The following is a 15,904-nucleotide window of genomic DNA, read 5'->3' as shown; positions in this document are numbered from 1 at the left end:
GGTCTCAAGCATGACCGTGAGTCTTAAATTGAAATTGTTGTGTTCTTGATAATTCCTACGAATGCCTAAGTTATTGATTCTCTGAGTTGAATAAGGATTATGATTATCCTCGTGGAAATTACTTATGGTTGAGTATTAGTGCTAGTTGAGGTAGTTAGACGTTCGAACAAGTTTGGTTATAGCTGATTTTCCCTTGCCGGGATAGTGTTGTTTCTTTATTGATCCCTTGCCGGGACTCTTGTTGTGATTAGTGTTGAACTGTATATGTGGATCGGGTTGCGCGCCGTAACAATATTATATTTGGATCGGGTTGCACACCGCAACAATATTATATTTGGATCGGGTTGCACGTCGCAACAATAATATAATGGGATCGGGTTGCACGCTGCAACAGTGATAAATGATATGGATCGGGTTGCACACCGCAACAGGGTTATTATATTTTGGGATCGGGTTGCGCGCCGCAACAATTGATAATACAAAGTGTTTATAGATTGGTTACAAGTTCCTTATTGTTTTGCTGTAAATTCTAAATTGTTCTTATGTTTTTCTCGTAATTTACTGTTGGTACTGATATTCCCCCACAGCATGTACCCCCTCCCATCTTTACTTGTTATTCCTATTTTATTTTTTCCGTTGCATATTATATAACTGCACAGGTTTATTTGGTAGTCTGGTCCTAGCCTCGTCACTAATTCGCGGGGGTTAGGCCAGGCACTTACTAGCACATGGGGTCGGTTGTGCTGATACTACATTCTGTACTATGTGTAGATCCCGGAGCGGCAGCTTTTGGACCGTAGCATTATGTGGTTGCTTTCAGTCCAGCTAGAGATCCCGAGGTAGTCCTACAGGCGTCCGCAGGCCCGGCGTTCTCTTCTATCTCTATGTGTATTCTGTTTTTATTTGCTGCCGAGACAGATTTTACTTTCTTTTATTCATAGACAGTCCGTGATATTGTGACACCAAATTCTGGGTAAAGATGTATGTTGACATTGTTGTAATGTTTATGGTTAATTTACCAGATTAAGTCTTCCGCTTGTATCTATTTATCGTTAATATTTCACTGTTAATCACATGTTAGTTTAAATTATTAAAAGGGATAAATAAAAGGGTTAGTGATTCTCTATTACGCGGCTTGCCTAACTTTCACGAGTAGGCGCCATCACGACTCTCGAGGATGGGAAATCCGTGTCGTGACATTTGATAAACTTTTAATAAATAATTATTTTTTTACATAATATACAAGTATGACCAAATATTTGACCAATTTTCGACCGAAATCGGTCGAAAATTTTATTTTTTTGCTGTCAGGCAATTTTTGTTGACTTTTGCGACCAAATACTCTTATATCCGACTGATTTTGGTTGGAATACCTTGGACGGAAATCACCTGATTTCTAGTAGTGACTATTATCGGACTACTAGTAGGTGTCGAAGTCGACCTCTCGTCTCTACTTCTTCGAGATTAGACTGGATACTTACTGGATACACGTTGTTTTCGTACTCATACTACACTTGCTGTACATTTTTGTTGCACAAGTTCATGTGTGGCTAGTGTCTTAGCAGTATAGCGGCACGGTTGATACGGAGACTTAGGTGAGCTGCATTTATCTAGGCGACCTGCAACCAGCAGAGTCTCCTTCAGAGTATTGTACTGTATTTCCATTCCTGTCCACTTTGTATTCCGGATAGTTACTGTATTTTATTTCATTCCCTAGTAAATGCTCATGCACTTGTGACACCGGGTTCTGGGATGATTATGGGGTATTCTATATTAACTTCTAAACATTTATTTATTTTGTAAAGATTACCTTTTACTAGCCAAATTGAAGGAAGATCATAGTTTTCACAATTATTTAAATGAGAATTTAATTAAGTATATATAATTGGCTTGTCTGACAACGGTGTCCGACGCCATCACGATTCTTAGAGAATTTTGGGTCGTGACAGATACTATATTCCCAACCAACGTTTCACGAGTCATTATTTTTGCTTTCCATACTTCCATCGACTTTGATTCCGTTAGAAAGTTTAAAGGAAAAAACATCGGAAAATTAGGGGTTTGAAATATGATACTTGATATGAAGAAATGGTTCTATATAAGAACTATTTTAGATATATACTAAAATATTATGTTCCACATGAAAATAAAAGAAACGTTTCTTCGTATATATGTTTGGCGAATGAGAGAGAGAGAAACTAAGTCAAAGACCAATAAGCAAACTATAAATGACGAATTCTTTACTGAATACAGTGAAAGCTAGCTTCTCTTCCTGGGAAAAATTGAAAAAAAATATCTTAGGAATTATAAGCATGTCGATGCTTTCTTACGATTCCAAATAAAAAGGATTTGAAGAAAAAGAGTTGAATAATGGTTGTATTTGAAGCAATTTCACGAATCAAACATTCGTTAAATGCCAATGAATCAATATATTATTTTTTTTTTGTACACTTGACCCCTTATTTTAATTTATTGTACATTGACAGTCAGTGCATATAGCATCTCGCATTCACGCAGAATCCGGGGAAGGACCGTACCGTTGTCTTCCAATGGTTAAATTTCTGGATTACTAATACACGTATTCTTATTCCACATTCTAGATTTTCGCATAATTTAATATGGATATTATCTAGTATTATTAACCAAACACTATATGAGGAATTTTATGTTGTAATTAATTATTCGTATACAGTAAGCAAACACTATATTATCTTATGCCAGATATTGTATTGAAATTAATTCTTTTTATACACCAACTAACGGTGCCTAATTATTTAGATTGACACTTGTTGACAGGTTTGTGATGTAGTCTAAGCTAAGGACAAGCGGAGATGTGTTACCCTCTAAATGCTCATTTTGACTAAATTTAACATATCAATTAGTTAGAAAATTGCGAGAAAAATTCTAATATCTTACTGGATAGTCATGTATATGTGGAAGCAAGCGTATACATGATTTTAAAGTTACAATTGAGATCAGATCAGTTTGAGCTTCAAATAATTTATGGACGTGTGTATGATTTTCCAAAATTGCATTGAACAAATGTTTCATATTGTAGGTGTTCTGTACTAATTTGGAGTGTATCATTTTCTTGCAGGAACCCTCTCAAGTTACATGCTCAATAACTTATAAACACATTTGTTATATAAGGGTAGCAATGCTCGTTATAAAAGAAAAGGAGGAGGTTTAGCACTGCAAAAATTTCTTATGAAAAACGTTTAATCATTTGAAAAAATTAATTCAAGTATTTATTAATCAATATCTTTTTTCTTCTGCTCTTCTCAACTTATGGTTAGTTGTTATGCATTTCGATATGTTTACTACATGCCTCTTGCTTTGTGGTGTAGAGATCTTAAATCATATAGTGTTTAGTTGGCATATGACAAAAAGAAATAAAAGAATTAAAGAGATGATGAGAATCATGATCATGAGATGCAGTAAACTTTCAATCGCTATATGCTTTATAATCCTGCATTATAAATCTGCAAACTAAATAGTGAGGCAATAAAGTTCTTACCTTAAATTGGCAAAATGGTTAATTATTCATAATTCCTATCCTCAACTTTGGCAAAATGGTTTATTATTCATAATTAATATTCTCAACTAACTAATACTCTCTTTTTTACTATAAATAGTACCAATTAACATGGCACTACATAAGCAATTAGCAAAAATAATTATATCATCACTAATCACAGATAATTATTAGGTCATGGCTGCAAATTTTCCTCAGTGTCTTTTCCTTTTGATTTTTGTAGCTTTTTGCTCGTATTTGGTCAGATTTTCCTCTTGCCAACCAAGCGGTTATTCACAAGCTGTTGCAACTTTTTATGAAAATCCTACTAGTCCCGGGAGTGGTAATATCTTGAAATGTCGTTTATTTCTACTCTCTTTTTTCATAAGACTTATTTGGCTTACTTGATTAAAATTAAACTAAACTTGCTTTAAATTTCAAATATAATTTTGAAGGTAAATCATAGTTATTTTAATTATTGGCTATCTGAATTTTACCTTATTGGTGAGGTTTGATTTGCATCTTTTAATCCCCTTATCAATTTCCTCTTCCATCCCCCTACATAATAAAAGGAAAATATACGAATAGAATTTTGTAGACAAATATTCACCGAAATGGCTTGATCAATATAGTCTTGATTTTTACATACTTTATTAGTGATTCTAGGCCTAATGATAAAAACCATATATTGTTCTTACTTTTCTGTTCTAGGTGGAGCATGTGGGCTCGAAAATGACGTAGCAAGCGCTCCCTATAATGCAATGATCACTGCAGGAAATCAAGCTCTTTTTAAGCAAAGCTCTGGATGTGGAGCATGTTACCAGGTGTGTGTGTATAACATAAATTGGATAAAAATACATTTAAAATATACAAAGTTTTAAATCTCCTCATTAGAGAAAATATAGGTGCAAATTCCAAATGTAACATTTTAGATCTTTTTGAATTGTCTTGACAGAATTTCTGATTCCGCTATTGATCTTATGAATCTATAATTTGTAGAATAAATGTACCTTATTTTGCATGAGATGACAAGGAAATTAAACTCTAGACAAAAGCGAGAATGTGTATGAATATTTTATTTTTATGCATAAATGCATGACATCTCTATATTATTGGTATTATTTTTCAGGTGTTGTGCACTCAAGATCAAAATCCGCATTGTTCAGGGAATCCAATAATAGTAACCCTTACAGATGAGTGCCCTGGAGCATGCAATAATGATCCTGTTCACTTCGATATAAGTGGAATTGCCTTTGGAAAATTGGCAAAGGCTGGTGAGGCTTCACAACTATATAATGCAGGAAGAATCTCGATTTTTTACCAAAGGTGAGTTGTTTTACAAAAACTAAAATTTACTTCTTTGTTCCATCTTATAGGAAGTTTTTATATAGGAAGCAATAAATTAATTTTTTCTTCTTATTTTCCTTCTGATGAACACCAGTAATGCATTAATTTCTTTTATTTTTACTGAACCTTACAGGGTAGCATGTAATTACAACACAAATATCTTATTTAAGGTGGACAAAGGCTCCAATCCTAATTTCTTCGCAGTTACATCTGAAGCAGTAGATGGAGATGGTGACCTTTCTTTAGTTGAAATCCAAACAAGCAATTCGAGTTGGGTACCAATGCAGCGAATGATTGGGGCAACTTGGAGTGTTGGCATACAACCAGATACACAGAAACCTCCCTTTTCCCTTAGACTTACTTCAGAAACAAAGCAGAGTGTCACCGCTCCAAATGTCATTCCAGACGGTTGGCAACCAAGATCAATTTACAAATCAAATGTCAACTTTCCCAATAATCTATAGGGTGAAAGTAATTAAGAATGGAATAATATTAGGGTATGATGTAGATTGTTGAATACCATTTATTTTACCTGCCCTATCAAGTATGATTAATAAAGTAAAAATACCTTCTTTAATTTATTTTGAATATGCGACTATTCTATTTCATGCCTTTTCTTTAATTTATTTTAAACTGGTGAATTTGTCTGCGGTCGCGTGATAGAAGGACCTCATCAAATTTATAAACTAATCTTTTTTTAATATTAAAATATTGAAGATATGTTAAAGATTTTTGTATCGAAATCTAAAAAGATTAGATTTTATTGTAATTCATCTAACTACTCACCTAAGTTTTATATTTTAGTTATGACTATGAGATTGTTAGTAAAATTTTTGAACCTAATCGCACGAGAATATTCAAGGGGCTTAAGTTCATTTAATAATCATATGCAAAAGCAATGGTATTATATCGATAAATATATCGAAATCACAAAATGTACAAATGATATGATTGTATAGCTTGAAAATGTTTTCAATTCTAAAATATCGATTAATATATCGAAATCAAAATCCACAAAAAAATGACAAAGAAAAAGGAGACAAGTCGGTACCAAAGAGTTATTATTTATCACTAAATAAATGCACCGTATTAACATATTCAGCTCTTATCAAATAGAGAAATCATAAAGTAAAATAAAAATACTTCACTTTTCAATTCTATTTTTGTATTTTGGATTGTTCAAAAATATATGGTCATCTTCCCTCAACTCTCTAGATATTTATTTTTCAATTCTATTTTTGTATTTTGGATTGTTCAAAAATATATGGTCATCTTCCCTCAACTCTCTAGATATTTATTTAAAAAGGTCCACCTGCTTAATGCGATTTCGAAAAGTAAAATTATCCTTGTAAAAAATTAAATAAAATATGTTCATTTTTGAAAAATAAAATTTATTTTCTATATAATTCAAATTATTAATAAAATATTGATTATTTATGTGACCCACGTTTCATGGAAGAAAGACCTATGATTTTCAAAGCGTTACTTTTTCTTTCACTTATATTCAACCAGGTACAATAAAATTTCAGCTTTTACCTTAACATTATTCCCAAAATAAAATGAGAAGGCTGAATTGCGACAGAGTAGTAAACCACATTGTTCAATAACTTTATCATAAGGTATAACTACTTTATCACAACAATAATAAACTTAGCTAGAAGTACAATAGCAAGAACAACATGACATCCATATATTATAATCATCAAAATCATAACATAAACATTCAATGTAATTGATTGAGAAAGTAATAAGACTTTTCATTTTTCTTGGTGTACATCATTTTGTAACGGTTCAAGTACAACTATTTAAATACGAAAAGCAATAAAATAGTCTAACAAAAGCTTCTCCTAACATACATATTTACAAACGAAAAAAACAATTTGTGCTACTTACAAAAGTAAAAAGTAACCGACGACAATTATTTCATACTAAAGAGGATGTGCAATACAATTCAATTTCTTAGGCATATAAATCCTAACTAACAAATTGACTCTACCTTTTTCTTCCCTTTCTTGGTCCTTCAAACTAAATTTTTCAAGAGCAATTAATCATGTTGATTCAACCATTTAAGAAAATCACACCCCAGACCCTGCGACAAAACTCAAATTCAAAAAAATATTACGACAAAAAAGAAAAAGAGTATTTACCTCAACAATGCTTGGGATAATGAATGAATACATACAATATAATTTTCCTTTCGCTATTAATCTTCAAAGGTTGATCATCATATTTAACCCATGTATAAGGGGGAAGAAACAAACCCATTGTCCATAGAAGCAAGCTAATGGATTTGGAAGAAGAAAAAAGGAGGAGATTTACCGCTGAACTGCAAATAATTATGTAGGCACAATTAATTATTATTTGAGGAGTCGATAATTTATCTTTTGATTATTTTTTATATTATTCTACAATATTTTAACTATAAATTATAGTATTAATTATAAAATAATTTGTGAAGTTCTAGTTTCTAAATATGTAATATCAAAAAGATTTATTTTAAAAGAAAAATCATAAGAATCGAATCATACTTATTGTGGAGGAGGCTCCCATAAATACCACTTGACCGAAAGTCTCTATAATATGTAAGGATTAGAGAATCAATATTCAATTTCACTTACAAAAATAAATAGGCATTTGGACAATATTATTTGGTGAAAGTTAAAAAAAAAATTAAAAGTCAAAAGTCGTGTGTAGACTTAAACTTCATTTACAAAAAAAGAATTTATTAAAGTTGAAGATTCACGAATAAAACCATAATATTTAGATATTTATTATTTTTTCCAAATAAACATAAACAACCCCAAAAAGAATAAACAAGCCAAAAATTCCAATCATTTTCTCATCCAAAACCACATTCGGATTGCTCGTACTTGCAAGTTGCATTTAGAGGGGGCACGTGACAAAAATGTGGTCAGCCCACATACGCGTTGTACTCTTTTTTGTGGTGGTGAATGTATGTATCAAATAAAAATAAGGAATCTACTATATATCTACTCATAATTTCTTAAGAATCGAAAATTAATTTTCCAAGAAAAAGGAAAATATGGGTGTAACAGCAACTGCACTTTTCTCATCCAATTCCATCTCTCACTTGCCGTCCTTCTCTGCTTTATGTAAACCCAAGTTGGAAATCCGATTACCCAAAGGTACTTTCTTTAATCAATTGCTTTATGAAAATATTCTATGAAATGAGTTCATTCTTCGATTATTGGGAATTTAATTGGGAACTTTAGTGTAAAAAAATGGGTTTTATGACTACTGGAATTGCAAGTAGGATTGTTCAGCCCATTTTCCCCAACTTATTTGTGATGTGAACATTGATCTAGGTTGGAATTTAGTACTACTCCGTAATTAAACTTTTGTCTCATGATAGGACTCCAGGTATTTGTGGAAACGTATCAGTGAGATGTAAATCCCTGCAATTTTTGTTAAAACTCAAGGGGATGACTGATATGCTTGAGGTATATATTGCAGTGAAAACTGATCAGTGAGTTAGTTCATTCTATATCTGTGGTTCTAGTAGTACACTAACTGTAGGAAATACCTAAAACCAGGCCCTCACCTTTAGCAGTAATACTGTTTTTGTACCAGGGGCGGCTCAAGCTCATATGTGGCCTAAAGCCAAAGATTAATATGAGGCCAAAATTTTTTTAAAAGATTATAATATATATTTTTATTTGAAATCTATTCTTCTAGCTTTTTGAGATGCAAAGTTGTTAATAATTTTTTTATAATCGATTTCTTCCAATAATTCCTTTTCAATTGATATTATGAGCCCGTTTGGACATTAAAAAATTTTCCTTTTTTCCAAAAAAAATTCACTTTTTTTCGAAATCAACGTTTTTGTTCATAAAAATTTCAATTTTCACTTGAAGATGCATTTTGTAAATTTTCGAAAATTTAAAAAACTCCAAAAAACTATTTTTCAACATTTTCACTCAAATCACTAACAAAACTTAAAAAACAACCCAAAATTATATTCATGTCCAAACACAACTCTAAATTTCAAATACCATTTTCACCATGTTTTGGAATTTTACAATTCTTATGTCCAAACGCCCACTATAACCAACCCATTTAATCTTTCTTGAGAAATTATTTATCTCAGCTAAGATTTATCAATTTTAGTTTTGAAAAAAGAAACTGTTATATGAACTAATAACATTATTCTACAAGTAATACGAGTATAAATATTTGGAAAAGAATCAAGCCGTTTTATTTGATTGAGTTTATAGTATCTTCTATTTGTATTATTTTTTCTTGTCAAATCAATTTCAATTCGCACGTTAGAAAATATTTTCATACTACCCATTTTAAGTAAGCCAAATAGTTGCTTTATTTACATATTTACAAAAATTTCTTTTGTTTTATATGAAAAAGTCTAAGTTTGTACTAAAAACTCTAAATTTTATTTTATTTAAATTATTATATAAATGGGCTCCCATATTTGGGGCCTAAGGCACACGCCTTATTTGACAAGGCATTAGAGCCGGCCCTGTCTTGCACTAGTCGTTGTTATCCTTTGGTTTGTCGTATTTTGCTATTTTCTGATTTTCTTGCAGCTATGTCTTTCGGAGGTAGGGAAGGAAGCAGAGGTGAGGGGAAGAGTTTTAACATGTAGCTCAAAAGTAATTATTTAGAGTAAAATCTACTAGTACCTTAGTTTTGAGCTACTAGGATTCATATGTGCGTTGCACATTGCACAGCTAAAATCCAAAATACTCGTCAGCTAACACTTGCTACCAAGATTAATGGAAAACCACTACTAGTACCTTAGTTTTGAGCTACTAGGATTCATATGTGCGTTGCACATTGCACAGCTAAAATCCAAAATACTCGTCAGCTAACACTTGCTACCAAGATTAATGGAAAACCACTACTAGTACCTTAGTTTTGAGCTACTAGGATTCATATGTGTGTTGCACATTGCACAGCTAAAATCCAAAATACTCGTCAGCTAACACTTGCTACCAAGATTAATGGAAAACCACTACTAGTACCTTAGTTTTGAGCTACTAGGATTCATATGTGTGTTGCACATTGCACAGCTAAAATCCAAAATACTCGTCAGCTAACACTTGCTACCAAGATTAATGGAAAACCACTACTAGTACCTTAGTTTTGAGCTACTAGGATTCATATGTGTGTTGCACATTGCACAGCTAAAATCCAAAATACTCGTCAGCTAACACTTGCTACCAAGATTAATGGAAAACCACTACTAGTACCTTAGTTTTGAGCTACTAGGATTCATATGTGTGTTGCACATTGCACAGCTAAAATCCAAAATACTCGTCAGCTAACACTTGCTACCAAGATTAATGGAAAACCACTACTAGTACCTTAGTTTTGAGCTACTAGGATTCATATGTGTGTTGCACATTGCACAGCTAAAATCCAAAATACTCGTCAGCTAACACTTGCTACCAAGATTAATGGAAAACCACTACTAGTACCTTAGTTTTGAGCTACTAGGATTCATATGTGTGTTGCACATTGCACAGCTAAAATCCAAAATACTCGTCAGCTAACACTTGCTACCAAGATTAATGGAAAACCACTACTAGTACCTTAGTTTTGAGCTACTAGGATTCATATGTGTGTTGCACATTGCACAGCTAAAATCCAAAATACTCGTCAGCTAACACTTGCTACCAAGATTAATGGAAAACCACTTTGTCTATTTTCTTTGCTGAATCAATGTGTCTATTGTGTATTTGTGTTTCACGCTTTTTAAGACCTTGATTCAAACCCTAGGTCTCAAAAGCTTTAGCATGGATGGATAGATACCATAAGGCCGTTAGCTATTAGGTATTTTGTATTATAGCAGGATCACTAATCCTTGTCTCAACCATCTTTTCTTTGGTTGGGCTTGACTTAGCTTTTCTGACCTTATAACCTGTCATCAAGCCTCCTATGCTGTATTTTTCAGTCAGTTCGGAATACTCATCTCTGAGTTTCACATTTTCATGAGAAAAACCCATGCCTCCGTTATGGCTTTCGTACCACTTATGCATGCTCACCTTCTCTAGCCGTCCCTGTCAAATTAGGGCAAAACAATTTTGAATGTCGTCAAACAAGCACTTGGCTTCTCTTCCTAATTTTATCATGGTGGACTTTGTTCAACATCAATTCGTTTCTTATTCATCTTGCATCAAGAAAGGAAATATTTCCTTTCTATGTCTAAATCATAAGGAGCAATGAACACATTTTCTTTGATTTCGCGGACATATTCGTCGGGAGATTGTTGGACTCGATGAATTTATAGACATATTTGAACCACTGGTAATCTCCTTTCGTTGTGTTCATGCATATTATTATTATTTTTTCGCTGAGATGACTTTTGATAATTGGACATACGGTTGTATATGGATCTTGTGATTATGCACTTTTAGATACTTTTTATTTCAGTCCACTAGAAATGATAACACCCGGCACCATAGATACGCTGTACATTTCATCCAGACATCACAATGGGCAAACATCTTATTAGATGGCATGAAATTCTGGAAATTTAAACTGAGGTATTGATTTTTGATGCAGCTTGTTCAATTTGGCAGAGATTGCATATGGTCGTTCCGTGAGTACAAATCGTTGGGATTGTCATTGTTCAACTCTCTCGACCATAAGAGCTGAGGGGAGCAGGCGGCGGAAGTCTTCAAAAGATGCTACACCAGGGAAAACATCCAAAGGAGATGAGATCGATATACAGTCATCCCCCGACAGTAAATCATCAAATTCACTTAACCAAGAAGAGATCATTTCTCTTTTCAAGAGAATACAATCTTCAATTTCAAAAGGTGATTCTTTAAGTTCCAAGAAAAGAAGTACCAAGTCCTCTGAAGAGAAGCCCACTATTGATTCGGTCTTGGAAATCCTTCGTCATTCGAAGACAGAGTCAAAAGGTAATGAATTTCTTTCAGTTTTGCCTCAGCCTGTATCCAGCATTTCCCTTTTTCCCAAAATTAATCCTAGTGCAAATGATAACACCTCAGTTAGATAATTACCTCTTTGCTTTTGAAGGTACAACGTCAAATACGAAGGGTGATAAGGGGTCGACTCATCAAAGAGGTCAAAAGGAACACAAAACAGATTATTCACCAACATTAGATCCAAGATCAACACGCCCACCCTCAAGCTTTGTGAAAAGGTCCCCCTTACAATCATCATTTAACTCCAAAGAAAAGGTTGAGCTCAAGACGGAGACGTCACCAGGTAATCATGGTGAAACGGAAGCAATCAAAATTGAGGATATGAAACTTCCTCAGCTTAAAGAACTGGCAAAATCTAGAGGACTTAAAGGTTACTCAAAACTGAAGAAAAGTGAACTTGTGGAATTGCTCATCAGATGTTGAGACTATGCAAAGATGATTAAGTCGTCCGTCCTGTGCTTTACATGCTTGACAGTTAACTGAAGGACTAGTCTCCTTTTCATATCTGCTTTCTTTAATGGAGAAATAAGATGAGAAGGCAGAGTCTGGGAGTTTTTAACACAGTCAGTTGTTGTTTGTTTGTAGCATATGTTGTCTCTAAGTCTAATTGCATTTATGATCTCTTTCTCAAGTTGCATACTTTCTCTGCTCCTCCTCCCCAACAATTTACTTGCTTCAATGGTTGAAAAGGGGTTATTCATACTTGATCTCTAGCCCGATGATGGAAGATCATCTGCCCAACTCAACAAGCAGATGGCCAGCATTTCCAGTTGCAATGTAAATCAGATCATAGTCCAGTTTAGTTTATTCTGTTCTTTCACCGCAGGCCAATGCTGATAGCAATGGAAGACTAACATTCTCGTATTTGCGTCCAAAGACTGCAAACGGATCCATCCTTTGATAACAAAGCTGATACTGGTAGAAACGCTGGCCATATATGAAGACCTTTGAACTAGGAGCATTCACCTTTTCAATTTAGGAAATGGCTTGCAATAACTATATGGTGAAAAGCAAGAGTTATCCATAAAGATTGCATGATTAATCTATTGCAAGAGGGGTATATAACAATATATTCCTCTGAAATTTTCTTCAACAGGTCAAGGTCGCCTGTTGAGATGAGTTTCAGGAATTTGGTAAATACATGTTTGTTTCTGCTTCAATACTATTAGAGTCATGATTGCTCCTTTGAAGGATTCATTTCATTTTCCAGTAGCACCTATAGCTGCATTTGAGAAGCCTAAAGCTACATCCATAGCCCTTCTCGCCCCTAAGTCACATAGCAAGTAATTTTCTGATTCCATAGGATCACACATTAGTCATATAGCAACACAAAAATATGCAACATTTACTACTCGTCAATGTGAGTTTACAAAAAATTATAGTTTATACCTGTTCTGCCCCTAATACTCAATGTAGCAGCGGTTGAAAAAACCCTAGGGCCTCATGCGCTTACAAAATTAGACACGCTCTGCCCGCTTCTCTTGCGTGCGTGCTTAGCATGTTCTCTGTGGAGTTATCTTGATCCTACTACCGCTTCCTCTGTTGTCGTCTGTGACTTGCTCCTCTGTTTTCTTTGTCTATTCTGTATCCTGTATACATGTGCCTTATCTCCAATTCTTGCTATAAATTCCCAACTTGATTTGTTCTACCCACAACACACTCAGTTTCTTGGAGTTTCCTGCCTCATCCTAAAGGGGTAAGTTTCATCTATGATTGCTTATTTTATTTTATTTTTGGCTTACGTTATATGTTGTTTATTTTTTATAAAAGTTTAGCTACATGCCATAATCGTTTTTACTGATGCAATTATGGGATACGGGAATGCTTAATTCTTGTAGAAATTAGATCTAAAAGTGTTATCGTAATGATTGAAGTTTTCACGAATAACTCGGTGGCAGTAATAGTGGTGGACCAGGGGTTGGAAGGAAGGGTTGATGTACGAATTTCTATACCTGCTCTATGCTTCTCCGTAGAGTTTTATTTCTTGCTACTCAATAAAATAAAATAAGTTCCTGCAAGTGTTTTTGTGCTCGAAAGATTGATTTTTTGAGTACCACATGACCCCTGGAGTCACACAATTGTATTCATAAATATACTTTTCTATATTTAGCTTATACAATTGTTTTCCGACAGAGAAAACTTTCTTTATTAAGTTTAAGTCAATAGTTATTACATGCTCTCCCAATACTTTCTTGCATTAAGTTTAACAATTCTTAGCTAACCACACGTAATTTATCATAATTTATTTTACTTTGTTAATTTGAGAGCTTAAGTTCCTTTAAAGATATTTGTTGTGTAAATATTACATGTTCGGTGTCTTATAATAGTATTCTTTATAATCATACGTGCTTACAACAGAATAAATAAAGTGAAATAGTTGTGATATTTTGCTCATTATATTTAATTGTTGTTTCTTGAGTATCTCTTGCTATTTGATAAAAAAAACACAATTCTACTCTTGTAAAATGACATCAGGACAGCTGGAGTTCCAATAGTTGCAAAAAATTCAGATTAATGGATATTCGACAATAAAAAAAAAAGGGGGCCCTCGCTCGGTAATGGAATCTCATGATAAGGATAGCAAATACCGTAAATAGATGATTCTTTAGGAATGACCTTGAGAGAAGAAAATTTATTGCAACGACGCGTCGATGCCTAAAATTTCGCGAAGCAACAACTAATCTAATCGCCTTGTGACAAATATAAATCATGTCAATCACGTTGGAACAACATCTCATGTAGATGATATGTTAATATTCGACTGTCTTGTTCTTCGTCAGAAATAGGCAACAATATTGCTCTTGAGTTATATTGGTATGACATAGTCATCATACTTGATTTAATAGTGTTGAAACTAATAGCATAACTATGTTATGTTAATTCTGAAGCTTTTTACGACTATGACCACAAAATCAACGAGGCAGTCTTTCCTGGACTTCAAGGTGGTCCTCACAGTCATACCATTACTGGCTTGACAGTTATAGGTATCATATCTTTACAAGAGCAATTCTTGACCCTTTTTTCAATTGTATGGACACCGGCTAAGTTAAGGGTCTTCTTACCCATCCATCATTCAGGGATATAAAATATCCATGTGCCTTAGATGATTAAATAAGCTTTTTGGGATTTAAGAACTCAAGGGTTTTGACCTTAGGTCAGGAAATGATTTTGTAAAACAAACAAATATAGAGTACTTACTTTCTCGGAATTTTACTATGACCACTAGCAGATAGCACTTTTGATGTCTTATTAAATACTATTTTTTCCTCTATGAGTGTGTAAAACATATGGATTATATAAAGCAGCCAACCGATGACTGCAAACCAAAGCTAGAAAAGGTTTTAAAAGATCAAGATATCTTTGTGACGCACCTGACCACAACTCAGGTGAATTATTAGCCAGATGACAATCTCAATGCTGGACTTGGGTCACCAACTCCTTATTAGGAACTACACTTTTTTTTATGAATCTTGAGAACAAAAGGGTTATCAAGGTTTGACAATTCTTCTTGAATTACTAATATGAAGATGAGTATTTTATTTTAGCTTGGTCTTGAGTATTTTAGTTTAGCTTGAGCAATTCATAGATAAAATAAAATACTCAAGACAAACTACTGTTCTTATTACTATATTTAACATATAAAATATCGGAGTATCGTAATATATAACTACGGTAGCTATCACAGGCGTGATTTCTGTCACACAAAAACAGCCCGCGCGGCAGCCAAGTCTCGACTTGACTTCAGCCTGCTCCAACACTCGGCCAAAATTCTGCAACTTTGGACTTAGATTTATTTAGGCAGCGTTTCAACGTAGTAAGTAGATACTGATTTTAGGCAACGAAAAATAGATGAAGGGACAGAAAATTAAAGGGAACAAAAGGCACAATATACAGGAAACTCTTTTCCCAACTTTGTATTTAACTCGAGAGTACAAAGAAAACTCAAACTCAAAGTACATCTGCGTACAAAATGAAGATCACTCTTGACCCTCACAAGACTACTCTTAGCCTTAGGTTGTTTCTACTCATGAAAACAGGTTTAGGACTCCTTCCTAACTTTTTTGTGTACTCTTACACGTTTTTTCACTCCATCCCCAAAAAGGGAAAGGGT

The 15,904-nt window shown here is 33.8% G+C and overlaps 2 protein-coding genes across 2 annotated transcripts; both read left to right on the top strand.

Moving 5' to 3' along the window:
• The first annotated feature begins 3,712 nt into the window (after positions 1-3,712).
• Positions 3,713-5,325, top strand: LOC104226040 (putative expansin-B2). The gene is made up of 4 exons (XM_009777924.1): positions 3,713-3,857; positions 4,226-4,338; positions 4,644-4,840; positions 4,995-5,325. The coding sequence occupies exons 1-4, from the start codon at positions 3,713-3,715 to the stop codon at positions 5,323-5,325; spliced, it is 786 nt and encodes a 261-aa protein (XP_009776226.1).
• Positions 5,326-7,864: 2,539 nt separating this feature from the next.
• On the top strand, positions 7,865-12,430 carry LOC104226039 (SAP-like protein BP-73). Its single transcript, XM_009777923.2, has 3 exons — positions 7,865-8,007; positions 11,422-11,766; positions 11,885-12,430. Exons 1-3 carry the CDS (start codon positions 7,905-7,907, stop codon positions 12,214-12,216), a joined length of 780 nt encoding a protein of 259 aa, XP_009776225.1. The 5' UTR covers positions 7,865-7,904; the 3' UTR covers positions 12,217-12,430.
• Positions 12,431-15,904: the final 3,474 nt, after the last annotated feature.

Source organism: Nicotiana sylvestris, chromosome 2, assembly GCF_000393655.2.
Source record: "Nicotiana sylvestris chromosome 2, ASM39365v2, whole genome shotgun sequence".
Lineage (NCBI taxonomy): Eukaryota > Viridiplantae > Streptophyta > Magnoliopsida > Solanales > Solanaceae > Nicotiana > Nicotiana sylvestris.
This window is presented reverse-complemented; position numbering and strand designations above follow the sequence as displayed.